Here is a 27,928-nt window from a genome sequence, read left to right as displayed (position 1 = left end):
GAGACATTTTGGGGTACAGCCCTGACAGGAGGGAAATGGAGAATGCTTTCCCCTAACCCCTGGCATGGCAGGAGAGCCACAGAGAGTCCTCACCCCCTCTTTGGTCACTCTGACCTGGAGGAGGAGGGGTGGAGACCCTCAGGATGGGCACCCGCACCCAGCAAAGGGCACTCTGAACTTTTCCCACCTGGTTGTCTAGGTAGGAAAAGGGCTTCTCCTGGCCATTCAGGAGGACCTTGCTGGGTGGCTTCTGCACCCCAAAGATGCTCAGTGTGCCAATGGTGACCTTGGTGGCCTCGGTGCTGGCATGGAGGACGGTGGAGGTGAAGATGTCCTGTAGGAGGGGAGAGCTTGAGCTCAAGGTCACCAGGTACCATGGGACCCTCCACTCCTGCCCTCCCCACCACATTCCACCTGTGTGACATTGAACACCACGTAGGAGTAGTTGCCCTTCTCAAAGGTGTCCAGGCTCTCGCCATCATCCCAGAAAAGGTCACCCCAGGCAGTGGCATGTGAGGACAAGGCCACGATGAGACGCAGGGGGCTCCCTCGGGTGGCCTCTGTGGTGGTTCCTGGTTTCTGGGGTTCAAAGACATGGGTTCTGTAGGGCCATGACCACAGGCTCCAGGACCTGAGGTGCTGGGGGACACACACACTGTGGGCAGCACCTAGGGAGGTGATGGGTGGGCACTCACTTGGGTGGGCAGGATGGAACCTTCCCGGATGTGCAGGTTGAGGTGCTCCAGAGGGGCTGACATCTTCAACATCTCCCCACTGCTGTTCACTGAGGAGCCCTGGGCAGGCGGTGAGAGACATGGGTGTGAGGGACCAGGGCTCAGGCATGGGTCTGCAGGGCAGCCATCCCCAACCCTCCCCCATTAGGGCACACTGGGCTCAGCCAGGGCTTCCCACCCACAGCTTGACCCAAGAGGGTCAAGCAGGGACCAGCCAGCCCCCGGCCAAATGCTGTGATGCTCCTCACCGTGTAGAAGTCATACCACGTGCCATGGGGGACATAACCTATGACTGAGTCCACCCCAGGCTCCAGCACTGGGGTTACCAGCAGGCTCTGGCCCCACAGGAACTGCCTGTCCAGCTCCCACGTGGCCTCATCCCGAGGGAACCTGCGGTGGGATGGAGACACTGCTCGGTCTCCCTGGTTCAGCCCAAGCATCTCCCCAGCTCCCAGTGGGGATGGCCTTACTCAAAGAACAAGGGCCGGGCCACGGTGTCCCCCTGCAGGTGGGCACGGTGGAAAAGGGTGTAGAGGAAGGGCAGGAGGGAATAGCGGGTCAGCAGCACATCCTTCATGGCTGTCCTGGCTGCGGGACTGAACACTGTTGGGTCCTGGGCCTGAGGGAGACACGGGCACTCAGCAGCTGTCCCACCCCTGACCCCTCCTCCTGCATCCCCCATCCACATCTCATATCCTACATTCCACACCCCATATCCTGCATCCTGCATTCCACACCCCATATCCTGCATCCCCAATTCCACACCCCATATCCTGCATCCCCCATCCCACATCCCATATCCGGCATCCCCAGTTCCACATCCCTATCCTGCATCCCACATCCCATACACTGCATCCCCAATTCCACACCCCATATCCTGCATCCCCAATTCCACATCCCATATCCTGCATCCCCTGTTCCACATCCCACCTCCTGCATCCCCCATCCCATATCCTGCATCCCACATTCCACACCCCATATCCTGCATCCCCCATCCTACATCCCAGCCCTAGGATGCCTCCCCTGGGCACCCTGCCCTGGACCTTCTCGTTCTGGGTGTTGTGGTTGCGAGAGAAGGGGTAGAAGGCGCCGAGCTGCATCCAGCGTGTGCACAGCTCCTCCGAGGTGCTGCCCGAGAAGCCGCAGATGTCTGCCCCGACCAGAGGGATGCCAAAGAGGCTGAAGCTCAGCAGCCCTGGGGGCAGGGACAGTTAACAGGGCACAGTTTTGGAGACATCTCCAAACATTAGAGAGCTGGCAGGGGCTCTGTGCCACCCACCTGGGATTGAGTAATGCATGTCCTTCCACTGGCTCCGGTTGTCACCCAGCCAGTGCCCGGAGTAGCGGCCCTGGCTGGGGAAGGTGGAGCGGGAGATGAGGAAGGGGCGCTTCCCCCGGATCTGGATCAAGGCGCTGGAAAACAACAGCAAAGCTGGGGGCAGAAGGTAAGAGCAGCCTGCCAGGGGTTTGCCTCACCCCACAACAGCTGAGGGAAAATTCCAGCCCCCTGGCAGAGGGGGGGAGAGCCAGTCCCAGCAGTATGGCAAAGGCTTCCAGCAGGACCAGCCTCATTCACCCATTCCTCCCAGAGCAGTGTCAGCTCTCCTCTTCTCCTGGGTTATTCCCATCCCAGAAGCTGTGAGCAGTCAGAGCTTCTCCACTTCAGATCACACTCAAATCCCCATCCTTTTCCTGCTCAGCTCTGAGAAGGATTTTTTCCCAGCCCATCCCCAGGCTGTCAGGAAGTGGGATGCCCAGGTACCTTGCTGTGGCTTTGGCTTCCATCAGCCCATAGAGGTTGTGGAGGTTGTAGTGCACAGAGACTTTCTGCTTTGCCGAGGCACACACTGTCTTTGCAGAGAGGGAATCGCCCAGCACGGCTGCCAGGAGGGAGAGCCCAGTTGGACCCAGCAGGGGTGCAGGGGATATGGACCCCCACACTTGCTGGCCCTGGGTCAGCCCTCCCACAGCCAGCTGTCACTGCCAACCAGTGCCAAAAGCTGATGCAAATGGCCCCATCCTGCACCCTGACATGGCCCTAACAAGTGTGCATGGCTTAGACATGGATACTGGCACATGAAGGTAGGGATGGAGGCATTCAGGGTGTAAGAGACACAATGTCTTAGAAATGGTTTTCCTCACCACACTCAGTTAGCAGCCATCTCAAAGCACACAGTACCTACGAGCACAGCCTTGTATCTCATCTCCCTCCTCACCTGGAGTGTAGGGTGGGTTATCCAACTCTCCTGGGGGGCAGCCATCTTCAGACCCATCCATGAAGTTGGATGGCTCATTCATGTCCTAAGCAAAGAAAATTGTGCTGCAATTTCAGGTGTGTGTTTTTGGGATTAGTGGTAGACCTATAAAAGCTGCATTTGAGGGACAGTCCTGCCAGGACACACACCAGGCATGAGCTGAGCTGCTGGCAGGGAGCAACACACGGGCAAGGAGGGACTTACGATCCAGAGGCCATCAAAGGGCACGTGGGCATGGAAGTGCTGCAGGTTCTCCAGCCACCACTGGTGTGTGTCTGGGTTGGAGAAGTCTGCAAAGGCAGTGAAACCAGGCCAGACCTGTGGAGACACCACCAATGCATGGGTTCAGCAAGCAGGTGATTTGTGGGGAGCCACCATGAGGAACAGGGTACCACAGCACGCCAGGAATTTCAGCTGGGGGTGAAACAGGAAACGAGACAGAAGATAAACCCAGCCAATGCTTTGAGTCCTGGGTGCTACACACACACAGCATCCCTCCTACTCCATGGTACCAGGGGTACCAGGTGCTGAGGAGTCCCCACAGGCCATGGGCAGTGGCAGCTGATGGAGCTGCTCTGCCCTCACTTGCATAAGGCCTGATACCACCTCACCAAGAACATGTCAGGGGAAAGCCATGATTTCTCTGTGCTTTGCCTCATTCCAGGAATTTTAGCCATTTCCCCCCGTGTTTTCAGGCTACATCAAAAGCTTCCTCCTTGGAGACAGCAAGAGAGAGAGCAGGTGGGAGAAAACAGCCAGAGGGGTCAAAGTGGGAGGGAACAGCTGCAGAGCAGGTCTCGAGGCACACTGCTCATCACAGACAACCTCCCCTCACCCCAGAAACAGGAAGGGAGAGAAATCAGATGATCAGCCTTAGGCAGCACTGCTGACTCTGTGAAGCTCATATGACTTCCACAGGCTCCTCTGCTGAGCACGGGCTGGTCCCTGGGCTGGTGAAGACACCAGGAGGTGACACACGAGGAGGACAAGGGCTGAGCCAGGCTCTGGCAATTATCCCAGAGAAGTCCCTCGGCCACTTGGCTTTCCCTCCGTTGTGATGAAATCCCAACCCTGGTATTGCACAACCCTCTGGGCTGGGATTTCCCCCTGGAGCTCCTCACCTGCCCGATGAGCGGCTGCCCTTGGGTGGTGTTGAGGAACAAGCCCCGTCTCAAGCCCTCATCAAAAGGCCAGTAGGAGCCATGAGGGCTGGTGCTGCTGATGCCAGGATCCTGGGGATGGAGCAGAGGGTTAGTGACACTCCAGGCAGCCCATGGCCCCTCACCCTGGCCAGACCAGCGTGATTCACAGAAGAGAACCCAGGCAGGGTCAGCCAGAGCCCACACACAGCGGCTGTTTCCCCCCAAGGGGAAGAGAAACTTGTGTTCAACACTTCCAGGCATGTTTTCTAAAATGCCACTTCTGCAAGTCCCCAGGACCCGTTACAGTGTTTTGGGGAGGGGGGGACAAATACAAGAACTCTTGCTCTTATGCAAGAAATGTCAGGTCATGGACAGAGCTACTACAGAGAGTTCATTGAGGAGGAAATCCAACTTCCCCCTGCAAGGACCTGCTGGTCCCCACTGCCTCCAGCAAGCAGAACCCGTGGCCCCACTCCTTGCAGAGGGAAGAAGGGACATCACAGCCAGGTCACAAGATCCCAGCACTTGTGGGGATGTGAGGGCACCTGAGCTGAGCACCCACAAGTTAAACTGCCTGACCCACACTTCCTCCATTCCTTCCCTCACAGGGGTCAGGGCCATCCTTATATCCACAGAAGGACAGGAGCACAGCACAAGAACCTGGCTGTGTCTCCAAGGTCCCTGCATTAGGGGGATTTCCAGCCACAGTTTACAGTGCCTGACCAGCACTGGGAACTGGCTTCCTACAAAAATCCCCAGAGCCAGGAATGACCAGCTGGGACCAGGAGCATGCATTATGCCCTTGTCTGGCATCCCTGCAGCACAGACAGCACAGTGGGAGAGGAGGGGGAGTACCAAGATCATAACGTAGCGCTGCCCGTGTTTGTGGAGGTCTTCCACCAGGGAGGGCAGGGAGGAAAACCTCTGGGAATCCAAGGTGAAGTCCCGGTACCCATCCATGTAATCGATGTCATTCCACTGCCCATCCTGCAGGAAAGAGGCTCAGGAATGGGTGATGGAGACTCTGGAATGGGTGATGGGGCTCAGGAATGGGTGATGGAGAGTGCACTCCCTGCCCCACAGGCCTGGGGCTTACCTGGGGGATCTGGTAGTTCCTCATGGCTCTCACAGTCTGCCAGGTCCCATTGCTGGATCCGTAGCCCCAGCGGCAGAGGTGGAAGCCAAGAGCCCAGATGGGTGGCATGGCTGGGAAACCTGCAGTGGGACAGTGGGAGCATGGATGGAGATTCCCAAGATGACAGCAGCATCTCAAAAGGATGGGAAGGTAAGGGAAGAGGGAGGATAAAAGGTGATGACTGACCACACTGTGCTGGAAGGGCTGGGAATGGGATGGCTGGGGGATGCTGATCCCTCCCCAGCTGAGAGGGTTGGGGATAGTGGTGAAGCTGGGGTGAGACAGGGATGTGGGCATGAAGGAGGTGCCTGCAGAGAGCTGTGCTGAGGTGTGGGCACTTACCTATCACCTGCTGGTACTGCTGGATGACCATGTTGGGATCGGGCCCCAGGAAGATGTAAAAATCCAGCACCCCTCCAATGGTCCTCCAGGTCAGTCCTGGAGCAGGCTGCAGAGCCACCTCTTTGAGTGGGAAGGCAAAAAGGGAAAGAAGAGAAGAGAAGAGAAGAGAAGAGAAGAGAAGAGAAGAGAAGAGAAGAGAAGAGAAGAGAAGAGAAGAGAAGAGAAGAGAAGAGAAGAGAAGAGAAAAAGGTAGAGACAATTGAGGAGCAGCCCCCAGACCCTAGCCCCTATGATGGGGCCCAGGCAGCACCAGAGGCAATGCTCAGGGGGGAATAGAGAAATCCCTGTCTTGCACTCAGCAGATGCTAAATGGGTGTCTGGAAGCTTAAATCATCACAGCCCAGAGAGATCATGGGTTTATGCTATCTTGAAAATCTGCTCTTTAATCTCAAATCTGTGCCAGCTTCTGGACCAAGACTAAGCACTTCAGTGCAGTGCTTTCCTTCATGTCCTCCCCTGAAATCCCCTCCTAAGTGAATTGAGAGCTGCTTTTACAAGCAAGCATGTGGAAGCCAGGCCTTTCCTGGGAAGGGCTCTTCACATGGAGCAGCCTTTTCACCTCAGCTCAGGAGGCTGCATCTCACAGGAGCTCCTCCTCAGCAGCATCACAGCCACAGAGCTGAGCACAGCTGGAGCTGCCAGAGCCCTGGGGTGAGCAGCATCATCCCAGCTGGCTGCAAGAGGCAGCTGCAGGGAGGGACGGGTGGTCCTGGTGCTGCCCCTGGCACGGCAGGAGCTGCTGTGTTATCAGCTGGCACACACAGGCAGATCCCATGGCCACAGCTGGCAGCACAGCTGGAAGAGTGAGGGTGACAGATGGCACCCCTGGCTGTGCCCCAGTGCTGGAGCAGGGGAATGGGCATGGAGCTGCATGCAGGGGACTTGCCTTGCTGATGGCAGCTCGGCAGCTGGGTGTGTGGTTAAACTGCTCGGCAGTTGCTAAAGAGCCTCGCCGTAGCCAGGAAACAGATGGCTGCTCTCAATAACGGAGCCATCAAACCACATCTTTCCTTTTTATGCCTTCCTCTCACCCCAAGGTCCCAAACTGGCCACTCCAGCAGCCCCCATCTGTCCCAATCTGCCACGTCCTCCACCATGGACAAGCTGGCCTGGGGTCCCCTGGACACCTACCCATGGCGTTGCTGTTGAGCAGGAAAACACCATGAGCATTTCCACCCTCCTCCATCAGCAGGTAGAAGGGGTGAGCACCATACAGGTTGAATGATTCCTGCAAGGAAAGGTGCCCAGTAAGACAGCAAAGAGGGCAAAGCAGGAGAGCCCCATGTCACTGAAGGTGAATAAATGACTCTGAGTTCTACATGCTGCCACCACCTCACCAGGCATCTGTCACTTCTCTGGAGCATAAGGCAAGGAATGAGGACAGGTTTGGAGCTTAGGGCCATGGGAGGCTGCTTCTTCCTCCAGCTCAGGGGCTGCTACTGAGCTGGGCTGGGTGAGGGGGAAACCTCCTACCTCACCACAACACATTGCACGAGGAGCAGGGTGGAGCGGAAACACCCAGTGCCCTTGGAGCGCCAAGAGCATTTTGCAATTGCTCTGAAATCCTCCCTGGCACATACCTGCTCATCAGCCTCTCCCAGTGCTGCTGCCCACCCCTGCCATGCTTTCCCAGGCACAGGAGAGCGGCACTCCTGCTCTCAGCCTCTGCACTCCCACGGGGAGAGGGCAGATGTACCGTGGGAGAGACATCACGGGCCCACAGTGTGAGGGTGTTCCAGTCCAGGCTGTGCAGGAGGCTGCCACGGTGCTCCCCCAGCCCATAGAGGAACTTGGATGGGAGTGATGTGGATATCTGGAGAAACTGGTCAGCAAAGATCAAGGGTGCCACGGTGGTGTTTAGCCTGCCAGGGTGACACCAAGAAAGAGAGAGGGTCAAGAGAGGGTTCTGGGACCCATTAGGATCCATTTATCCATCAATAACTGATCTCTTCCCTCTCAAAGCATTTCAAGGGGAAGCCTAGCAGCACATCCCACCCTGCATCCAGCCCCCAACATCCTGGCCCAGGAACAAATTCAGGTCTGGCTGGACACAAGGCACAGTCCAAGCCAGCATAGCACAGCCTTCCCTTTGACAGCAGAAGTTTCCACCCAGGTTATTATTAACCACTGAGGTGATATGGCCATGGGGTTTCTCAGCCTGCTGTCACTGATAAGCAGCTCCCAAGTACAGAATGGATCACAGCCACCAGCAAATGGGAAAGAGGAGGAAAGGATGGGATCCCAAAACAGCCTGACCAGACAATGTCCAGATGGTGGTGCTTACCACCAACTTAGTGTGGGCAAAGCTGTGGAGGTAACAGAAGCTGTATAGAAAAGTCACCCACAGGCCTTTTCCACAAAAAGCCTGGAGCTGTGTGTGTCCCTATAGCTTGGACAGCCAGGGAAACCCAAAAGCAGGGAGAGGGCAAAGCCACAACTGTTCTCTGACACTTTTCCTGAGCCAGCAGATCACTCATTGGTGATGTGCTGGGATCTACACAATGTTTGGCTTCTGTAGCACCCTGGGAGGAATCAGAGCACTGGGAAGTTTTTGGAGAGATGCTGATCCCACACAGGCCTGCCATGGCCAACCCAGGGCCAGGAAGCCACCTGCTGCCACATCCCCATGTCAGCATTGCTCAAAAGATGCAAGACAAAGAGTAATAATTGGTTGGAGATCTCACAGCAAGGGATTTCCTAATGAAAAACCTCTGGGAAGCATGCTGGAGCCTGCCTAGGGTGGGAAAAGCTTCCATCCACTGGCACAGTATGAGCATGAGGTGGGTTCTTACAGCACTGTCCCTGTTGCCTTGCGCTGCAGCAGCACCCCAAAGGGGTCCCAGGAGAAGTTCAGACTGTAGATGGGGTTTTCTGCTCTCTTCATCACCCGGGGAACATCAAGGGGAACCTCATAGCGTGGATTGGCTGCATCTGTTATCTGCAAAAGGGAGAAAAAGGGCTTTAAGACCAGCGAAGTGGGAGGGCAATGTGCTGGAGATGCTCACTGGCTCCACACAGCCACGCCTGGAGCACAGCAGATTCCAGACTTGATCCAAGCAAGGGATGGTCACCTACAGGATGGCAGGTGCAAGGGTCAGGAGCACAGTCACAGGCTCTTGAAGGCAGCCAGCAGGAAGCTCACCTTGATGTGAAGCCGTGTGTCCGTCTCAAACTCCACATCCAGCCTCAGCTTCTGGATGTCCCGGGGGTAATAGGCCTTCTCCCTCCGCACCAGCAGCCCCACCATGCCCAGCGCTGTCTGGTTGAGGCTCTCCAGGGTGTAGCTGGGGAAGTCAGGGGGATAGAAGCACCAGGGCACCCCCTGCTTGCCCTCTGCCAGCGGGGGACCCTGGATGAAGCAGCAGCCTCGGCTTTCGCAGAGCTCCTGGGTCACCACCACGCGCCGCTCCGGGTAGCAGTCAAAGCGATGGCTCTCAGGGACCACGAGACATTTTGGGGGTGCTGTGGGTCCCAGCCAGCCCCCCGACACTTGCCGCAGCACCCAGACAGTGATGGTGCTCAGCAGAACGGCGGCCACCAGCAGCCCACTGCCCACCCACCACGGGGCCAGCTTCCCATGGCCAGAGGGCACCGGGGCAGCCCCCTCCTCTTCCAGCCGGCATGCTGCTGGCTGTGCTGCTGTCAGCCTCTGGTACGACTTCATTGTCCTGCTGCTGGATGGAAGGGGTGAAGGAGACGGAGGGGGAGAGCTTGCCCAGGCCTCAAGGACAGCTTCCTCCTCTCCTGATGCCTGTGGTTTGGGCAGAGCCTGCTCCCTCAGCACCCTGCAGCATCACATCTGCACCTTCAGCCAAGATGCACCTGGTAAACTCTGGAAAGGAAGGCTTTACCAAGGTCAGGTGGAACTGAGCCTGCTAAGTGTGGGGAGACACTGACACCCAACTGTCCACCAGTCCCAAGGGTCAAAGTGTGCCTGCTGCTGTCTGTGAAGAGGCCAAAGCACCATTTGCTTTTGGGAGGTGGCAGAGTGGCCCCTCAAGGAATTTCTCCCAGGTCTGAATTAATGGGCTGCAGTGTTTCTGGAAGGTGCAAGCAAAACCGAGCTTGTTCTTCCTGTGGGAACGGAGCTGTGATGCTGAGAGCTGCAGCTCCGAGGTGAGGAGCATTCTCTGCTCTGAGCATTCCTCTGCTCAGAGCATCCTCTTTGAGCATCCTCTGTCATCACCGTCCAAAGCACTGACTCAGAGGTTTTAGACCTAAGGAGGGCTGAGCAAGGGATGGCTGGGAATATGCCATTAGTCCTTGCTTTCCACTGATAAATGCTGATCCTGACAACCTCTCAGGCAAACACCTCCCATACTCTAAGCAAAGGAGACCCCCATGCTAAGTTTGCAGGCAGCAATCTCAGCACCTTAAAAAAGAGACACAACTTTCTTCCCTCCATCTCCTCACTCTCATTCAGACCCTGCTCCCCTCACCCTCCTCCCTGCACAGGCTCAGAAAACGGCTCCATCCCCCACCAACACATTTAGTCCCCAGCCCTCTCCCAGCTCGGGCCACCACCACGGCTCGACCCGGCCGCGAACCTCCCCGAGCGGCAGCGCCTCCGCTTTATGGACCCGCCCGCCGCTTCCCCAGGCACGGCCGGCTCCCGAACCCCGGGGCCCTCTGCCCGCCACGGCCACACGCACCGGGGACAGTGCCCGGCCGGCCGGGGGACACACAGCCGGGGGACACACGGACGGACGGGGGGACACACGGCCCAAGGGGGGCACAGCCGGAGCGTCCCCGGGCAGCGGCGCGCCCCGGCAGCCCCTGCCCGCCTGCGGGCCCCGCTCCGGCCGTGCCGGCGCTTACATACACGTGTGTCCTCTTGACATTGTGGCTGCGGGCAGCGGGCACGGGCAGCGGGCAGGGCACGGGCAGCGGGCAGGGCACGGGCAGCGCTCCCGGCGCTGCGGCTCCGCCGGCCCCGCCGTAAACACCCGACGAGCGGCTCGGCCGGCTCCTACCGCGCCTCTCTAGTAGCAGCGCATCCCCACACGCCCCTCCTCCGCTCGCTCTTCCGCGTTGGGTGCTGTTTTTAAATTTTATTTTTAATATTTGTGTCTAGAGTACGGGTTTTTTAGGTTTTTCCACAGTTGATGCACGCAGGATGTCAAAACCCAAAGAATGAACACCTCTGTTTAGGTGTTCTAAACCTCTATTTAGGTGACTAAACCTTTGTGCCCCCTTATAGAGTGAGAGTACTTTATCTCTGCTCGGTGGCTTCAGGGAATCGTGATGCTGAGTGTGTTTTGGGCCAGACTCACAAAACCTCACACATCCCAGAACCTTTCTCCACCCAAGTTTTCACCAGAGGTCCATGCACTCCTCTTCACTTGCTTAACAAGTGTGTGTACTGCCCAGGCTTTCCCACTTTTCGAGGGACTAGAGAGCTCCTCCTTGTTTACTATTGAAGGCCACCGCTGTCTAAAGTTCAGCAGCAAATGAAAACAGACCTTTGGAGCAGAGGTACTTTCCCCAGGGAATGAAAACGAAAAGTAACCTGTTGTGAACAAGGCAATTCATCCAGAAACAGAATTTCAGGTGACACAGTTGCTCCCCTCCTGCTCTATGTGATCTGTCAAAGCCCATGTTGTTGTAAAAACAGGGGGAAATACCTCAGTTCTGGTGAGCTCCATGTGCAGGGTTGTCACCACAGAGGGCGAAACCCCCGTCCAGGATGCAGCCAGCCCATCCCTCCTGGTGGTCCTTGAGGATCAACATCTCGTGGATGTCTCAGGGATAAACCCTGGATGATTTAGCATGGCTCTGACCACTCTTAGTTATCACCACTCAGAGAGAGCACAAGGAGTAGGTGGCTGTGTTGGGGACTTCAGTGGCCCCAAAGGCTCCCACACCCAGCATCCCTCTCCTTGCTCATCTTGGCTCTCTGAGCCACTAGAACCTTCCTGGATGGAAAGAGATCTGGAGACAAACCTCTGAGGCATCAGTGGAGACCACAGTGATGGCTGAAATCTGTCCTCCAGCCCTTAGCTCACCCTGTCCCAGCACCCAGTGCAGGATTTCAACCAGTGCCTGCAAATCTGGGAGAGGTGAAGGCCAAAGCTGCTGCAGCTACACTGGACAGCAGCTTCATGCCACCCATCACCTGGGAGCTTTAGCCAACCTCATTAGCTCAGTTCCAATGATAAATAGGGATTTCTTAACATCAGGGAGGTGCATTCACTAAACCTTGCTCTGGCTGCCCAGATCCATGGGGCTGTGCCAGGTATGAGGCTCCCTGTGTTTTGCAGCTTGTGTTGTTCAAAGGCATCAGGGAAAAAGATGGGATCTTACTCACAGCCTCAGTTGTGGCCCTTAGAGCTGCTCCAGTATTTGGCCCCAAGGCTGGAAAGCACAAGCTGCACGGGGCTGACACAGACTTCCCAACATTGTTATGGACACAGAAAAATCAAAACAAGCCCAGCTGAGATGGAGGCAGTTTGGTTTAGTCAATTGCCTGTGTTATTATATTTTTTGATGCATTATCATGATTGTTGGATGTCCCCAGGATCCAAAATGCTGTTCACACCATTGAGGTCAGGGTGCTGTGTTTAGCAGCTCACACAACTGCATGAGGAAAGTGCAAAGATTGGGTTGAGAATCCAACCCTGGGCAGGATTTGGCCCTGCTGCAAAGCTCAGGGTGCTGCAGGACAGGCAGTTCACAGGTCCACAGCTGGTGGAGGACAAGGCTGGTCAGTGGCCACCTCAAGCAGCCCAGGGAACAAGCGAGTCCTCCCAAGAGCATTGGGATGCCCAGGACACGTTTCCCCATCATCATTTGCCCTGCAACAAGGCCAAGTGCTGGTGCTGCACCTGGGTCAGGGTAACTCCTGGTATTAATCCAGACTGGGGGATGAAAGGATCAAGAGCAGCCCTTCCAAGGATTTGGGGGTGCTGGTGGATGAGAGGCTGGATATGAGCTAACAAAGTGCTTGCAGCCTAGAAAGCTAACCGTGTCCTGGGCCGCACCAAAAGCAGAGGGGCCAGCAGGTCAAGGGAAGTGATTCTACCCCTTTGCTGTGCTCTGTGAGACCCCACCTGCAGTGCTGGGTCCAGCTCTGGGGTCCTCAGCACAGGAAGGACATGAAGCTGTTGGAGAGAGTCCAGAGGAGGCCACCAAATTGATTAGAGGGATGGAACACCTCTCCTATGAGGAAAGGAGAGAATTGGGATTGCTCAGCCTGGACAAGAGAAGGCTTCAGGGAGATCTTATTGCCATCTTTGTCTGAAGGGAGCCTGCAAGAAAGCTAAAGGGGAACTTTTGACCAGGGCATGTGGTGGCAGGACAAGAGGTAATGGTTTAAAACTGACAAAGAGCAGGTTTAGTTTAGACGTCAGGAAAAAATCTTTTCCATGAGGGTGGTGAGGCACTGGCACAGGTTGCACAGAAAAGTTGTGGATGCCACATCCCTGGAGGTGTTCAAGGCCAATTTAGATGGGGTTTGGAGCAACCTCGTCTAGTGGAAGGTGTCCCTGCCCATGGCAGGGGGGTTGAATCGCGATGAGCTTTAAGGTCCCTCCCTAACCAAGCATTCTATGATTCCATAAAACGCACCCGTGTGTGAGCGTGCAAAACCCCCAGCCACGCTGCGCCCCCGCCATCGGGACTGATCCGAGCGGTCGGGAGCTGTCGGAGAGGGGTGAGCCCCGCAGCGGGGCGGGGGCACGGGGCGTGGTGTAGAGGAGACGCGGATGAGGATGGGCATGAAGGGGGCATAATAGAGGAATCAGGACCAGGGTGAGGACGGGGAGAAAGATGGAGATGAAGGAGGGATGGGGACCAGGATGAGAACAAGGACGGGGACGGGGATGAAGGGGGGCGACTACGTGCCGGCAGCGGGCGGCGCCCCGCCCGTCCCGCGCCCTCGCCCATGAATGAACGGCGCGGGCGGTCCCGGGGTGACGCGGCGGGCGGGCCGGGCCGGGCGGTGACGCGCGCGGTGACGCGCCATGCCGGAAGCGGCGGGGGCGCTGGTTGGTCGGCGGCGCGGCGGGGGGGAGGCGGCCGCCCCGCGCTTGTTGTTGTCCGCGGGACTCGCTGGCAGGGAGGGAGGAGGGAGCCGCGCAGCGCCCCCGCCGCCGCCCCCGCGCCCCCGCCGCCCCCGCCGCCGCCCCCGCCACGGGGCGCTCCCGCCGGCACGCAGGTGAGGAGCCGCCCGGGCGCGGCGCGGAGGGGGCGGGGGCGGGGGGGTGGGTCGGAGCCGGGAAGGGGGGGTGGCCGCGCGTTGCCGCTCGATCGCGGGGGAAGGGGCGGCTCGGCCCGGCTCCGGCCCGGCTCCCGCTCGGTCCGGTCGGGTCCGGTTGGGCGCGGGCGGGCGGGGCGGCGGGGGTAAAAGTGCTGAGTCACCACCGCGCCGGGCACGTGGTGCCGCCGCCCCTCGCACCGGGCCGGGCCGGGCCGGGCGCGCACGTGGGGCCCGGCGGGGGGCTCGGGGCGGGCGGCGGCGGCCCCGCCGTGCGGGAGCGGGAGGGGGCTCGGGGAGCGCCGCCCGCCCCCGCCGAGCGGCCCCCGAAGCCCCCGCGGGGCGGAGGCGCGACGGCCCCGCCGCCACAGCTTCCCTGTCACCTCGCACCAGCGGTGCGGAGCCGGCACCGCTGAACCCCCGTGGGACGGGGCTGGCAGCGCCCCCGCACCCTCGGGGACACGGGGCTGGGGGGTCCCCTGGGTGTTTGCCGGGGTGATGCTTTCCCTGTCTCTTGTTGTTATTTTTCTTCCCCCCGAGGATGAGCGCGCTGCCTGCCTCTGCCTTTGAATGGCTCTTAAAATACATGTGAGGAAACCTGTTGTGACGCCGCGCGCTCCGCCGACTAAAAATAGCAGCTTTTGTAGTACGGAGGGAGCCGGGGCGCAGCCGGGGCCGGGCAGCGTGGCCGCGGCGTGCGGCGCTGGCCGGGCGTGGTGGCGGCTTCGTGATCCGCTGTCCGCCCCGGGTTATCGGGCAGGAGCAGCCGCCGCCACCGGGAAATGCCAGGCGGGCGCGTCGCTGCCTGTCGGATGGGCTGGGGGGTCAGGGCTGCGGCGGGTGGGGGGCTTATCTCTGCTGAGCACAGCTGCTGGTCGGGTGGAAAGAGGGAGAGGTGCGTGGTGTGTTCGGGCTGGTCCCGGAGCCTGTGGGGAGGGAGGGATGCGTGTGCATGGGGCCGCCCTGCAAGCGGGGTGCTCTGCGGCCGCCCAGGACTGGCCGTGGGAGGAAAGGGGACGGTGACATTCCGGGAGCGGGCATGCCGCGTGACTGTCTGGTGGGTGCGGGACGCCTTGGGGATTTAATCAGAAGTGAGGAGGTGGGTGGGGGGAACCTCTTCAGCCTCCCCGTGACGGCAGCGGCATAAGGTGGGGAAACATCCAGGCCACGAGCGACGGGAACTGAAATCTCCAAACTCTCACAGTGTGTCAGGGTCTGTTTCCTTCCTCCTCTTCCTCGGGCTGAGAGCCCGCTCCCCTCCCTCGTGGGTTTCTCCGTGGAGGATTTATTTTACAGATTCTGCTGAAAGCAGGCCATGAGGTCTCAAATTAGGAACGAGCCCCCTTTGGGCAAAGTTGTTACAGAAAAGGGAAAGGCCTCCATTTTCGCTTTCACCTGGCCGCCCCCTCCTTTGCCAGCGTGCCTAAAGCTGAGCTGGGACTGCGGAAGGTGGAGGGAGCCAGTGAGAGCAAAGTGGTGTTTCCCTGAAAAGCTGCACGCCTTTTTCTTGCACTTTCAGTTTTTGTGAGCCCTGTGGCGGACGCAGCCCAGCGCCCCAGCCCAGCGCCTGGTGCCGTCGGGGTTCTAGCAGCGAATGACTTTACCTGGTGGCTTTTTCTCACTGATGAAAGCAGCGCGCGTTCCTCCGCTCTTTCCCCCCTCTCCTTCCGTGTGTGTCCGCGGTGCTGCCTGCGGAGAGCCCTTCCCCAAGCCTTCAGTCACTTCCTCGGGCTGATGGACGCCGCGGCTGCCCAATGGCAGGCAGGGCTGCGCGGCCCCGGAGTTAACTCTGCTCCCGCCCGGCCGGGCTGCCGGACCTGCGGCTGCCTAGGGTTTCAATGCACTTGCCGCAAGGTTGGGCACACGGTGACTCTGGCCGTCAGGACACCCTGCCCGCTTCTGCACGCTCTGAGCTTGACAGGGCTTTGAGCCCTGTTAAGTGTTCCTGGCTGTATTGCGCCAGCTTCTTGCCTTGCTTCACAACTGTTTCTGAACCAGAGGTAGAAATTTGTTGGGTTTTTTATTTTTTTTTCCCCTGCTTGCCTGTCAAGGACAGCATGCTTTGTCATGTTTTATGTCATTTCTGCGCCGTCGCCTGCTTCAGCAATCTGTTGCGGCGTGGAGTTCAGTACTGCTGTGTGCCTCCTGAAAGGGAAAAATACAGATCAGCTTGATACCCTCTGATTTCCATCAGCATTGGAAGATGATTAATGGCATGGAATGTGCTGCAGGATTTGGTATTGAAAATCTCTAGCTGTATGAGATGTTTGGGAAGCGAAGAAAGGACAGCTGGGAGCGCTGGCCCCTGCGGCAGTCGGGGTTTGCGGGATAAGCTCACTCGCTGATCATTTTTGTAAACATCCAGCTGTGAAATACTTGAGTGGTGCTAGCACTTTCAATTATCAGGAAGTTTCAGGCTCAGCACCCTGTAGAGATGAACAGGCAATTTCCACTTCTGTCTCAGCTATTGTTTGAGGCTATCTTCAAACTTGGGCAGAGAGTCTTCCAAGCATGAAGCAAGCACAAGTGATGCAGTGCTCTGTGACCATCAGCACAAGGGCTGGGGGAAGGCAGTAATGAGAGCAATTACCCTGGCACTGTGCTCCTGAGTTGAGGGACAGGCTGCATAGTGGATCCCACTGCTTTGCAATATTGCAGGACGCCAAATAGCGATGCTATGTTCCATTATTAAAGTTAGTGAAGATCTCTGACTTGATGGCTGGCACTTGGGGTCAGGAGCAGCAAAGTTAGGAATCCCAGTTCTGCCCCAGGGTCTGGCTGTGCATCCGAGCAAGTTATTTGTTGCTTGGTGGCTCAGCTTGTCCAGCTGGGGAGCTGCATCTCTGGGCTGGTGATGCTGAGGTGTAATTCCAGTATATCTCTGTCACCGTGTTTTACAAGCACGTGATGGAAAAAGTGCTGTAAGCTTGTCAGTACCAGGGCTGGCTGTCGCATACCTTTCCCCTTCAGCCTCCTCCTCCATGAAGTTTCAGAGGTGACACACAGACGTACCCGCCTGGTGCTCTGTATCCCTGCTCCCTAACCACAGGCTCTTTGCAGCTTCTGACTAGGTTGTTTACCAAAGCACTGAAGACTGTCTGATCCATGTCCAGGCTTCCCCAGAGAGCGCCTCAGAGAGCTCTGTCCTGGCAGCTCTCAAATGTGCTCTGAAGGTTCCTGAATCTCCCCTTTGCTGCTGGATGCTGGTTCTGATCCATAAGGGAAATGGAAAGCTGGCCAGCTGGGCGAGGGCTGCGTGGAGCTCCTCTAGAACAGTAAACAGTGACTCACCCCCTCCTTGTGTCTTCTCTCCCTTCATGTCAAATATATTGCCTCGCATATGCTTCTCTACTCTCTGATTCACACCACCAGCCCGTCCCTCCCCGCTCTCATTACAAATGAGTGACAAGCGTCAGTCTGCCTTACAGGATGTGTGAAGGTTGTCAGAGCAGGAGAATGGCTTTTTGAGTGATGGGAAGAGGGATGGTGCTCTGCCTACCATGCTGCAATGTGCTGGAAATCCGTGTCGTGCCTCCGAGCGGCAGAGGCACGGCGATGAGGATTTAAGCATCTGTAGTTGCCTTCACCTGTCAGCTCAGATGTTACCCGGGATAGGCACATCCGTTTGGCTGGCGCTCTGGAGCTGGGAACAACTTGAGGATAAACGAGAAATTTAAACAGCTGCCTAGGATTTAAATGGCTGCATTTGGGAACGAGTAGAGTGTTCCCTGCGTAGCTGTCGGTGCCGAATTGAGACGTGATGGCAGAGATCCCTGTCACTGCTTGAACCTTGCGCTGTTTTTCTGCCCTCGGGAAGTCGTCGCTGGCCTGGCGGAAGGTGAGGCTTGCATGTTTTCAGTTTGCTCTGTCTGTGTGAGGATGGAGGCTAAACACCAGCAGGGCTGTCTGCCAGGCACTCGTCTTGTGGCCGGGGTTGTCTTTCGGTGTAGAAAGAGTTTTAAAATTCAAGTTCATCTGCAGTTGTTGGGTGTCGGCAGTGATTTTATAGTAATTCCTTAATGTGTAACGTGCTTGGAAAGCCCTGTAGCGTGGAAAGTCTGAAATCTCACTCTGGCATGTTTTCTTTCTTAATTGCAAGCCTTGAGTGGAAAGCTCTGTCCTACCTCTGCCTGAGTCAGGCTTTCTGCTGCCTTTCCCTTTCAAAGCAAAGGAACTGAGATCTCTAGATGCTCTAAGCTGAGACTGTCAGACTTAGGATGTCAGCTGGAGACTTCCAGGTTTTTGGGAGGATGCTGCAGGAGGCACAGGAGCTGTCTGAGAGAGGGAGAGGGCGTTGGCAAGGCTGTCAATGGGTAACTTTATTGCAGAATTACAAGGGCTCTTTATGTAACCCACAGTCAAAACACTTGCTGTAAATACGAGCGTGGAGCAGCTCTGGAAAAGCTTTTTCCCCTCACAGTTGGTGTAATACTACTTGCTGCTTTATTGATGTGGCATTCAGAATGTGTCGTACTGCTTACAGAGCAGGGATGTAGCGCGGTGCTTGTTCCAAAAAGCTGAGCTCCTAATTTTAGATGTGATGCAGCAAATGCAATTAAGGAAAGAAGGGCAGGAGTAGGGTAAAGACTAAAAGGGTTCTAATAATCAAATCGCAGGCAGGGTCCCAGAAGACCCCTGTGCAGCATGTTTAGGGAACGCTGCTGGGTATGACTTGTTTGCAGAGTGGTTTATGATTTCATTGCGGGGTTTTGCTTTGTAAGTAACAAATGTAAGGGAGATGACATGCTGATTTTTAGTGTCTTCTTGCTGGTAGCTGAATAGTCCCAACTAATCCTGATGGGAAGGATTTGGTAGATAGGATGAGGCCCAAGGCTCTGGAGGACTGCTGGTGAGGATTGCGAGTGTTGCTGTATCGGTTTCGAGTGAAGCCCAGACCACACCTGTGTCTTCACCTAGTGCAGAGATAAGACTCACCCTTGCACTCATATCTGACTTGAGCATGTTTGAGTGTTTCTACTTGCTCTGTGAAATCTTGCCCTTTGGGTCAGGCCAGCCCACAGTCTCCCACCCCTGTTTTAAGAGGGTCTGGCATCACAATTCCTGATGGTGCCTTGAACCTCCTCGTTAATCTGTGTCAGCAGCAGCTCTGGCCATGGCCCCTGGTGCAGTAGGGTGGATCCCAGCCTATATCTGAGGGATGCTGGCCCATCCAGGGTGTTTTGGTGTGGGGGGAGACAGGTGTGCAGTGGAAGACTCCGAGCCAAGCGCCTGTGCTGTCCTCTGAGGAATGTGCAGGGTAAGGAGCTGTTGCTTTGGTGACATGGAGCAACAGGTGACCAGCAGGGTTTCATCACTCAGAGCTGGAGCACTGCTCAGGGTGGCAGGTGAGCCCTCACGCTGACCCCCAGTGGAGGCAACCTCACCCCTCGCCTCTTGTTTTCCATGATACTTTACATTTCTTTCCATCTCCGCGCGGCCAAGCGGCCGCGTTCAGTTTTTCCATCGGCTGGCGCACGAAACGCTTTGAAGACGCGCTGGGTGAGGATCAAAAGGCTTTTTGTGCACTCGCTGGGTGTGACGGGGCTCTCGTCGGCCTCCCCCTCCTTTTTGCCTTTCCTTTTCCGGCGTTCGCAGCGCGGCCAGCGGCCAGTGCGCCCCTTCCCTTGTAGGGATGGGGGCGGCGCGGGAGGGGGGGATGCCGCCGAGGGAAGGAAGAGTTTCTGATGCTGTGGGAATGTGAGCGCTCAAACTCTGTAAACAGCTGGTGACTCACTGCATAACTATGGCACCAACTGCCTGCGGCCCGGCTGCGCCTCTGCAGGGAGGGGGCTGCCGGCCCTTTCCTCTCCGCACTGGCAGCGCCTCTGCGCTCCTCAGCTCCGAGACCTCCTGGCCAAGACAAGGAGCTTTTTCCTTCCCCCCCGCCCCGCCTGCCAGTGCCTACGTCTGCGGCTCCGGCCGGGAGGTAGGGGTGGGCAGCAAATGCCTGGTGTGGAGGGGAAGCGATGGACGGTGCAAGGGCAGCGCTGGGGTCTGGAGAGGTGCCTGCGCTCGCAGGAGACGGTGCTCTGAAGAGCGCGCAGATAGAGGGTGGGCGCATCCCCGTCTGTCGCAGGCAGCTCAGGGGGGGCTGGGAGTCGCCCCCCTGGCCCGTGCCCTGCCCATTCCTGCTGTCCTGGCGAGACAAGGGGCGGCTGTGGCTGGAGGTGTGCCCGGGGTGGGGCTCAGTGCTGGAGGAGAGCAGGGAAGGACTCGCTGATGCTCTAGAAAATGCAGCGCACACCAGTTGCTGTAAGTGGTCCATTCATCACGGAGCATCTTGGCTTGTGTGCTGTGCGGCTGTCCTTGTCCCTCCTCCAGACATGGAGAGCTGTGCTGTCTCAGGCTTAAAAATAGAGGAGGCGCCTAAATACACTCCCTAATATCTAGGATAGTATCTTGCAGCTCTGCAATTACAGGATTATTTTTTCCCCCTCCTGCTCTTCATCTTGATTTTTATGTAAGTCGTGTGATGATGAGGTGCCTTGACTGATAAAATTCAAGTGACAGCAGCACGGGCTGAGCCAGCACCTTCACCCACTCAGCTCCCACTGGTCCCCACACCCCACCTTTGCACCCCCCCAAATCCCGCCACCCCTGTTTGCAGATATGAATGAGTTTGTTTACTCTCCGACGACCTCGTGATGTCTTTGCACAGACATGACCTGAAGTCATTATTGCTTTTGGGCTTCTCTGTTTCCATGGCGACTGTCTCCGGGTTGGCTACTTTCCCAAGGTCACCATGGCAACTATCAGAAGGGAATCATGCTTGGGATGCTTTGGCTGGATTTTTCATGAATGATTAGGATGTGTGACACGATGCAGACGTGGAAATGGGGAGGGTTTGGGCTGGGCAGGAGAAGGTGGGGGGAGACAGAGGACTCCCGCCAGACAGGAGCTCTGCGGTGCCGCGGGTGTGCAGCCCTCGAAGCCGCCCTGTGTCGGGGGCACCAGCGCCTCACCCCTCCCCTCTGGGGAGCCATAGCAGAGGCTGTGATGGTGGCACGGCTGCTGGTGCCTCTCTCGGGGTAGGTACCATCAGACCGTGGGGTGAAGGGGTTGGGTGGAGGTGCAGACAGGTGGATTTTCTGCAGGGCGCTGCTCGGAGGGGTGTAGTCGTGGCTAAGGTGAGAGTGAAGGGCAGTGTCACGGCAGGGGATGGGCTGGCTGTGGATGGACATGCCTCCACGTCACTAGAAACATCAAGCAGGTCTGATCTTGCAGTCTGGGGCTGGAGGATTGGGAAGCAACAGTCTTGGTGTGTTGGGAGAGGTGAACTCCTTCCTGGCTTTGTTGTTGGGGGGGCTTTTGTTTCTGTTGTTTGGGTTTTCTGGTAGCATCTCCTTTGGGTGGGGACAGCGCTGGAAGCAGGTTACAAACCAGGCAGCTTCTCTCTGGGTTGCTGGCTCAATTTGGAGCCGAGCTAATAATCATCAAAATGAGGATGAAGGGAGTTGTTGTCTTGTGGCTTTTCAGTGCCTTTTATGAGCAGAGGTAACTCGTAATTCAGTCCCTAATAGGCCATTTGGAGCGTCTGGGATGCCTCCAGAGGGAGGTGAGCCAGTGACGGGGCCTCGGAGGCCACGCTCCATTCTCCCCTTGGGAAGGGGTGGCACATGGCAAGGTGGTGCGTGATGCTTAGTGTGACTCTTGTTTACAGATGAATGTGGGTGTCCTTCTTTCCTCCCTGCCCTGTCTTCTCTGCTGCATCTTAGCGTGGTTAACAGCAAAATACGAGGTCTGGCTGTTAAAAAGCAATGCACTTGTCAACACAAATTTCTCTTGCTCTTATCTGAATAGGGTAAATGATATCTGAATCCATCCCAGTGCTTCAAACAACTCTGTGCTTATTTCTTTTAATGGCGGTTGATTTGGGGGTTTGGGCCGTGTGTTGGGTATCTTCATCCTGCCCTCGTCTCTGTGATTAACCTGGAAACCTTGTTTTGTTTTTCCAGTTGCAATTTCTGAGCAGTTTTGTCCGGAAGACTGTGCTCAGGTTATGACGACTAATCCCAAACCGAACAAGGCATTAAAGGTAGGGAAGAGGCTGAGTGGGTGGTGCTGGGTGGCTGGGGAGGCTGTCACAGAGCTGTGCCGTGCTGCTCCTACGTGACTGTTCCTTTTTCATTCCCAGAGACTCTTAGAAATGGGTGCTGGTACAATTTCCCACTGTTTACAGGAAAGGTTAGGGTAGAAGAATACTGGCATTACCCAGAAAGAGGCCTGAAGTCTCTGGGGTGGCATGGAGGCTGGCATATCTCAGCAGCTACCCAAGAGACTTCTGACTACAGGAGGAATTGGCAGCATCCTGAAACCAGTGCTCCCAGTCTTTGCAATGAGCTGCTTTTACTCTCAGGATTAGGAGGCACTGGGCAAGGGACTTTTTCAGCTGCTGTCTCCCAGATCCATGAGACAGTAAATGCCTCAGACTTACCAGCCTGATGGTGGTCTCTGCCTGGGCTGTTCATGCATGGTTGAAATTTCTTTCTAGTGTTTTGGCTCTTCATTCCATATGTCCTGCGGTCTCTGAAAAGACAAAAGGATGGTGTCCTAAAAGTTCTGTGTTCAGTGATATTGATGGTGTTTTTCAGCCTAAACGATTTTGTGATTCTGAAAATAATGGTGGTGGCAAATGTGCTTGAGGAACGGGCAAGGACTTGGTGGTTTTTCTCATGTAACTTCAGTTACTACATGCTGTGCCCCAGCAAAACCAAATCGGGCTGTCCTTGAAGCCAAGCATGGTTGGTTTTGTTCACAACTCAAATGAGCAATCTTCAACGAAAAACCATAAAATGCTGAATTAAGCCCTGCACAGAAGCAGCTATTCTGCTTTTGAGATGCTGCACTGGTGTCCCAGCATAATGCTGGGATAAGGTGTCATCTTTAGCATTCATTATGAATTCCAGGTCCTGACAAAGGACTTCACAAAAAAAGGCTTCAGCTGACTCTACATTTATCCCCTTGAAAATCTTGCTGTTGGGTTCCCACTGGGTGTGTAAAGATCTGTGACCTAAGAGGGTGACCCAAACCCAGACAACTGCAGTGCTCAGATCTCTGCCATGTTTAACCCAGATGTTTTAGTGGAGTTTGTGCTCTCCACAGCCCATCAGGAGTATTTCCCAGGTAGGGAAGTCACGTTGCTGAGGGGTGGCCTTTTCTCCTTCTGCTGCCCAGACCACCCGCTCACCATCGGGTTGCTGCTACCCCTGTGCTGTTGGTATTTGCAGGTAAAGGAGGAGTCAGGAGAGAATGCCCCAGTGCTGAGTGATGATGAACTCGTGTCAATGTCCGTACGGGAGCTGAACCAGCACCTGAGGGGTCTCACCAAAGAGGAGGTCATCCGTCTGAAGCAGCGGAGGCGCACGCTCAAGAACCGGGGCTACGCTGCCAGCTGCCGCATCAAGCGTGTGACTCAGAAAGAGGAGCTCGAGAGGCAGCGGGTTGAGCTGCAGCAAGAGGTGGAGAAGCTGGCCAGAGAAAACAGCAGCATGAAGCTAGAGCTGGATGCCTTGCGCTCCAAGTACGAAGCACTCCAGACCTTTGCTCGTACTGTGGCGCGAGGGCCTATTACCCCGACCAAAGTTGCCACCACCAGTGTCATCACCATCGTGAAATCAGCCGAAATCTCATCCAGTTCTGTGCCCTTTTCAGCAGCCTCCTAGTGCTCTCGGTGGGGGGAACTAGCAGCCTTTCAGAGGGGAGGGGATAAGGCTCTTATGCATTGTTCCGGAGTCCTTGGTCACGTCAAGAATTGGCATTTTAAGAAGTCTCTTCCAAAAGTGCAAAAAAACAGAAGAATATTAAAAAAAAAAAAAGAAAAGAGAAAAACAAACAAACCCAAAGGGTTCCTACAAAGGGAACTTAACTGGCTGCTTCTGTCTGGACTCAGTGGCTCCATCAACCTCTCGTGTCCAGGATTTGAGCTCTGTATGCAGTACAAATTGCAAGATCTGCTTCCTCCTTCCCTCTGCCTCCACAAACCCCTCTCAGCTGTGGGCAGCTTTCCAGCTGGGAGAAGATACCTGAGGAGCCTCCGGAGTCTTCGTGAATGATGCTCAAGAGCCAGGAAACATATGGACCGTAGAAATCATCATGTGAGATGAATGTATAGGAAAAAGAGTTTCCTTTAGTGGCCTCCTACTCCTTGTAAGAAGGGTCTCCCCTACCTTCTCCACTTCCACCTGATATTATGAGGGCAGGAATATAGGCTTTCTGGGTTTGATTTCATCCTGCTAACAGTGGATGGGAGTGGGAGGATGATGGAGATAAATGCTTGGGTCTGACCACACCCATTAAGAATAACCTTTTGTTTTCAATCCATGCTGTTAAAATATGGAAAAATATATATTTTACATATTTTAATATGCCCCATTACCTGTGTGGCCTGTAAAAAAAACTACATTGCAGCCTCCTTTATTCCAAGCCCAAGTTTCCTGATAGCTCCTTCCCAAAGGTGTGCCTGTGAATTGGGTATATTTATGCAGTTTATTTCTTCCAAATGATCCGCAGTCTTGAAGTAGCAGCTTTTTTTTTCCTGGGTTACCTGAAGCTGAAGGGAGGGAGGCACAGTAAATGCTGTGAAGAGCAGTGTGGTGAGGAGGAGAAGGGGAGATGAGGAGGAAAAATGCTGCATGTATTACTGGTGGAGGCAGAATTGGCTGGGAGAGAAGGTGGGACAGTTCTGCTGGGATCAGCACTGCGAGAAAGGGTTTGTGCAGAGGATGTTGGAAGGATGTTTTTAAAGCACTGAACTGTAACTAGAGGGCAATAGCATTCAGCCAGGAGGAGAGAAGTTTAGAGTCTCTTCTTTGACAAAAGCATTTGTATGTTAGCAATGAGCATCCTTAGCTGGAGAGCTGTGCTCACCAGTCCTTGGTGATCAGAAAAGGGCTGTGGGGAGGTCAGATGGGAGCTTGGAAGAGTCTTTCCCTCTCCACAGCACGTCAGATGCTGGATTTGGGATCCAAAGAGTACAGTGAACAACCCTCAGTGTTCAGATAACCTGTGTGAATGTGACCCTGAAACTTGATGCTTTCTCTTGCAAGTGGGTGAGTTATAATGAGGGCAGGATGGAAAATCAATGTGCGTGTAGGGGACAGAAGAATTGGGATGGAGAAGTCGTTTGTTTGGCTCTGAGCAGTGGTTTGGGAGAGGGATTTCTGGCTTGGCAGTGGGCAGGATTTGGGAAGCTGAAAGGAGAGATTCTGCTGTCACGCAGCAGTGATGAACAATGAATGTTTCCAGGTCACTGTAAAAAAAAAAAAATAGCTATGTTGGTGTTTGTGTGTTTTGTTGTTGTTTTTTTTTCTTCTTGAAGTAGGAAAGGGAAGGGACTGTGTGTTTTGTAGGGCAGGTCAGAGACTTATGGAATGGACGATGCCTGTTGTCATGCAGGTGAGAAAAGAATGAGATTGCTGAGGTTTTTAAGATGAGGAGAAGAGCTTAGAGAATTTGGGCTCTGGAACAAAGATCACGGATAATTCATAAGTGGTTTGGACTGAAAGAGAATAATCAAGTGCTACCGTTGTTGGAAAGAGGACAGTGAACTGGCATATGACACCCTGTATAATTTGTTGTTTGAGGCTTTGTCTTGCCTTGAATGGCAGTAAGTTGCTAGAAATTTAGTGAAGCCCTACTTGTCTTTGGAAAAAGTTGTTAGCTTGCTTTTTCTTTTTTTTTTCACCTTGTCATCGGAGTCTCTGGATTTCCCAGGAGGATCCTTTGTGAAATAGGTTAATGAAAAGAGAAACCTCAGACTTGGTTCTCATTCAGTCCCCAACATCGACATCCGTGACTTTACTGAGCCAGAAAGGGTGTCAGTGAAATGCTTCCTGAAGGCTCGTTCCCCCTGCCAGATCCACGCGTTTTGGAGGGGAGCAGGAAGTTTCCTTCAAGTGATTTTCCAACACGTAGAGTTTGGATGGCACTTAGTGTTACCTCATTTCTCCTCCATTCCCTCCCTATCTCCAAACAGGCAGATCGATGTCCTGTGTATCAGTACCAGTTATTGACTCCCACAGCAGAAGCTGAGGAAGAGAAAGATGTTACGGTCATTTCCTGGTCCTCTCATGTTCTCCAGCTCACAGACATTGGACACTTTCCCAGACCTTACAGGTGCCTCCAAAAACAGGCAAAATGGAGACTCCTGGCACTGTTGGGGCTTTAAATGAAAACTTTATTGAAAAAGGCCAGTTGACTTGAAAATGCCCAAATGCTTCCAGTCTTTAAAACAGCTCCAGAGCTCCATAACATTCCTGGCTAGATAGGAACACCCTCTGGCTGCCCTTGACACCCCTCCGGGGAAATCAGACCTGTCTCACTGAAGGGGACAGAGGTTGAACTTTGTTCCTGGGGTCTTCTTGCTGTTGGAATGAGTTGAGAAACATATCTTTATGTGGCACTTCCCTTGTGGCCAAGTATTTCTTTTTTTTCCAGTTCTTGGAAGGGTGCCAAAGGCTTGTCCAAGTGATTGCTAGTTTAGTGCTGGTAGGCACTTAAATCTCTGGTCACTCGATAAAGAACAAGAGGCCTGGGTGTTGTTAAAGCTGTTGATACCATAGCCATGGTAGGTAATCCATATTGGATATCCATAAGGACCACGTGGAAATATTTAAAGAGAGAGAAATATATATATAAATATATAATTATATACATTTTATCGTACAGATTTTTCGTAAAAAAGAAAAAAAATAATTTTTTTTCCAAGTTTGATACTGTAAATCTTTATTAAAAGAAATTGCCAGTCCAGGGCTCCCTGGGTGGTGACCTGGAGGAGAATGAAATGTCCTGGCTAAACTTCCACAGAGGGATCAGAATTGCAAGGTAACGTGGAGGGAGGAATGACCCGAAAGCTGTTGATCGCGTTGGAGACCCAGCTCCTCCACCCTCCTCCCTGGAGGGCCCTCCAGCTTGGGGTTGTCGCGTTGCATTCCTCTGGGGTTCGGTTTGTTTCTGTTGTGTTTTAATTTTTTTGTTTTGTTTTGTTTGTTTTTTTTTTCTCTCCGTCCTGCACTTGCCAGCCTGACACCCAGGGTGAGCGGGGCACGGGGAGCTGGCGGCGTGGGACGCGTCCCGCAGCCGCACCTCCCGCGTTTCTCTGCTGCAGTACTTTGGATGGCTCCCTTCCCTGCCCCTCTTAGTTTGTCCCCCCGACCCTGCTGAGGAGGAGCGGGGGATCTGATTTTTGGGTGCTGGGATCCTCTTCCCCTGGGCCTGGCCTTTCTTTGGTTGCTCCCCATCCGTAGTGTGACGCGGGAGGCGAGGCTGGGTGGGAGGCAGGAGAAGACGAAGGCGTCGGGAAGGGACTCCTCTGTTCTCGTAGACGTGTTTGCTGTGCTCTCTGTTGGGAGTGGGGAACCTTTCCCTCCAGGGCAGCTCCAGATCCCTTTGAAACAAGGCAGCATCTCTGCTCCTGCCCAGCTCTACATCTGCCAGGAGGAGACCACAAATTGCAGAGACCTGGGTGCCACGGCAGCTCCGGGACAGTGGGAGGGACGAGGCGCTGGCACTGGGCTGGGGCGGATGTGAGCTGTGCCACGGGATGGCTCAGACCCGGGGAGGAGGAGAAGGTGGCAGTTTTTTCTCTCTCGAATCATTTAAACTTCATTGTCATGATTGTTTTTATTTAAAAAAAAAAAAAAGGAAAAAAAGAAAAAAAAACGGAAAAAAAAAAAGAAACAAAACAAAACCGAAAAACTTTTGTAATGTGGATTTGTTTTCCTTCGTCTGTATTTCAGTCTGCTGGGGTGTTTCCGTAGATGGTGGATACTTGCTTTCATTTTTTTAATGATAGAAGTCTTCTGTTTTAAGTTGTTTTTTATCACCAGCTCATTCTATCCTCTGTGGTTACTCAGTAATTTCATTTCAATATTTATTTTTGTGCTGCTTTTTTATTATAAAATAAATTATTGATATACCAAGCAATGTGGATTCCTGTTTGTAAGGCGAATAGCCCTGTGTATGTGTCCATTACTTCTCTTGACAGCCACAACGTAATTTATTGCTGTAAATTTAGCTGCAGTGACTGGTTTTTTTGTACCTTTCCAATAAAGCATTTTCTGGTTTCA

At 54.8% G+C, this 27,928-nt stretch overlaps 3 protein-coding genes across 12 annotated transcripts in view; 1 reads left to right on the top strand and 2 right to left on the bottom strand.

The window, feature by feature from the left end:
* Positions 1-15,571, bottom strand: part of LOC139598063 (lysosomal alpha-glucosidase-like) — a 15,902-nt gene extending 331 nt beyond the window's left edge. Inside the window, exons 1-19 of one of the 7 annotated variants that reach the window (XM_071443973.1) lie at positions 15,467-15,571; positions 8,811-9,500; positions 8,461-8,606; positions 7,365-7,530; positions 6,800-6,896; positions 5,609-5,728; positions 5,228-5,346; positions 4,987-5,118; positions 4,111-4,221; positions 3,194-3,307; positions 2,951-3,035; positions 2,497-2,614; positions 2,014-2,147; positions 1,778-1,929; positions 1,205-1,353; positions 983-1,124; positions 696-794; positions 415-579; positions 188-334 (exon numbers count right to left, since the gene is read on the bottom strand). In XM_071443973.1, the coding sequence (XP_071300074.1) occupies positions 188-334; positions 415-579; positions 696-794; positions 983-1,124; positions 1,205-1,353; positions 1,778-1,929; positions 2,014-2,147; positions 2,497-2,614; positions 2,951-3,035; positions 3,194-3,307; positions 4,111-4,221; positions 4,987-5,118; positions 5,228-5,346; positions 5,609-5,728; positions 6,800-6,896; positions 7,365-7,530; positions 8,461-8,606; positions 8,811-9,332 (2,718 nt within the window). In that variant the 5' untranslated portion in view covers positions 9,333-9,500; positions 15,467-15,571. The other 6 variants (XM_071443971.1, XM_071443972.1, XM_071443977.1 and 3 more) reach the window with 6 other exon arrangements.
* LOC139598372 (formin-2-like) lies at positions 12,339-21,043 on the bottom strand. The gene is made up of 6 exons (XM_071444693.1): positions 20,825-21,043; positions 19,768-19,891; positions 19,435-19,549; positions 14,513-14,788; positions 13,507-14,426; positions 12,339-12,352 (listed from the first exon to the last, which is right to left on the bottom strand). The coding sequence occupies exons 1-6, from the start codon at positions 21,041-21,043 to the stop codon at positions 12,339-12,341; spliced, it is 1,668 nt and encodes a 555-aa protein (XP_071300794.1).
* Positions 13,681-27,928, top strand: MAFK (MAF bZIP transcription factor K). Of its 4 annotated transcripts, none has more exons than XM_071443984.1 (3): positions 13,681-13,823; positions 21,818-21,897; positions 23,090-27,928. In XM_071443984.1, exons 2-3 carry the CDS (start codon positions 21,862-21,864, stop codon positions 23,522-23,524), a joined length of 471 nt encoding a protein of 156 aa, XP_071300085.1. In that variant the 5' UTR covers positions 13,681-13,823; positions 21,818-21,861; the 3' UTR covers positions 23,525-27,928. The 4 variants fall into 4 exon arrangements, with proteins under 4 accessions (XP_071300085.1, XP_071300089.1, XP_071300086.1 ...); XM_071443988.1 differs by lacking the exon at positions 13,681-13,823 and adding an exon at positions 14,827-14,919; XM_071443985.1 differs by lacking the exon at positions 13,681-13,823 and adding an exon at positions 17,279-17,700.

The sequence above is a fragment of the Agelaius tricolor genome, unplaced genomic scaffold, assembly GCF_023055355.1.
Source record: "Agelaius tricolor isolate 1412-34295 unplaced genomic scaffold, bAgeTri1.0.p SCAF_19, whole genome shotgun sequence".
NCBI lineage: Eukaryota > Metazoa > Chordata > Aves > Passeriformes > Icteridae > Agelaius > Agelaius tricolor.
Note: the sequence above shows the minus strand (reverse complement) of the source record. Positions and strands in the feature narration are given on the sequence as shown.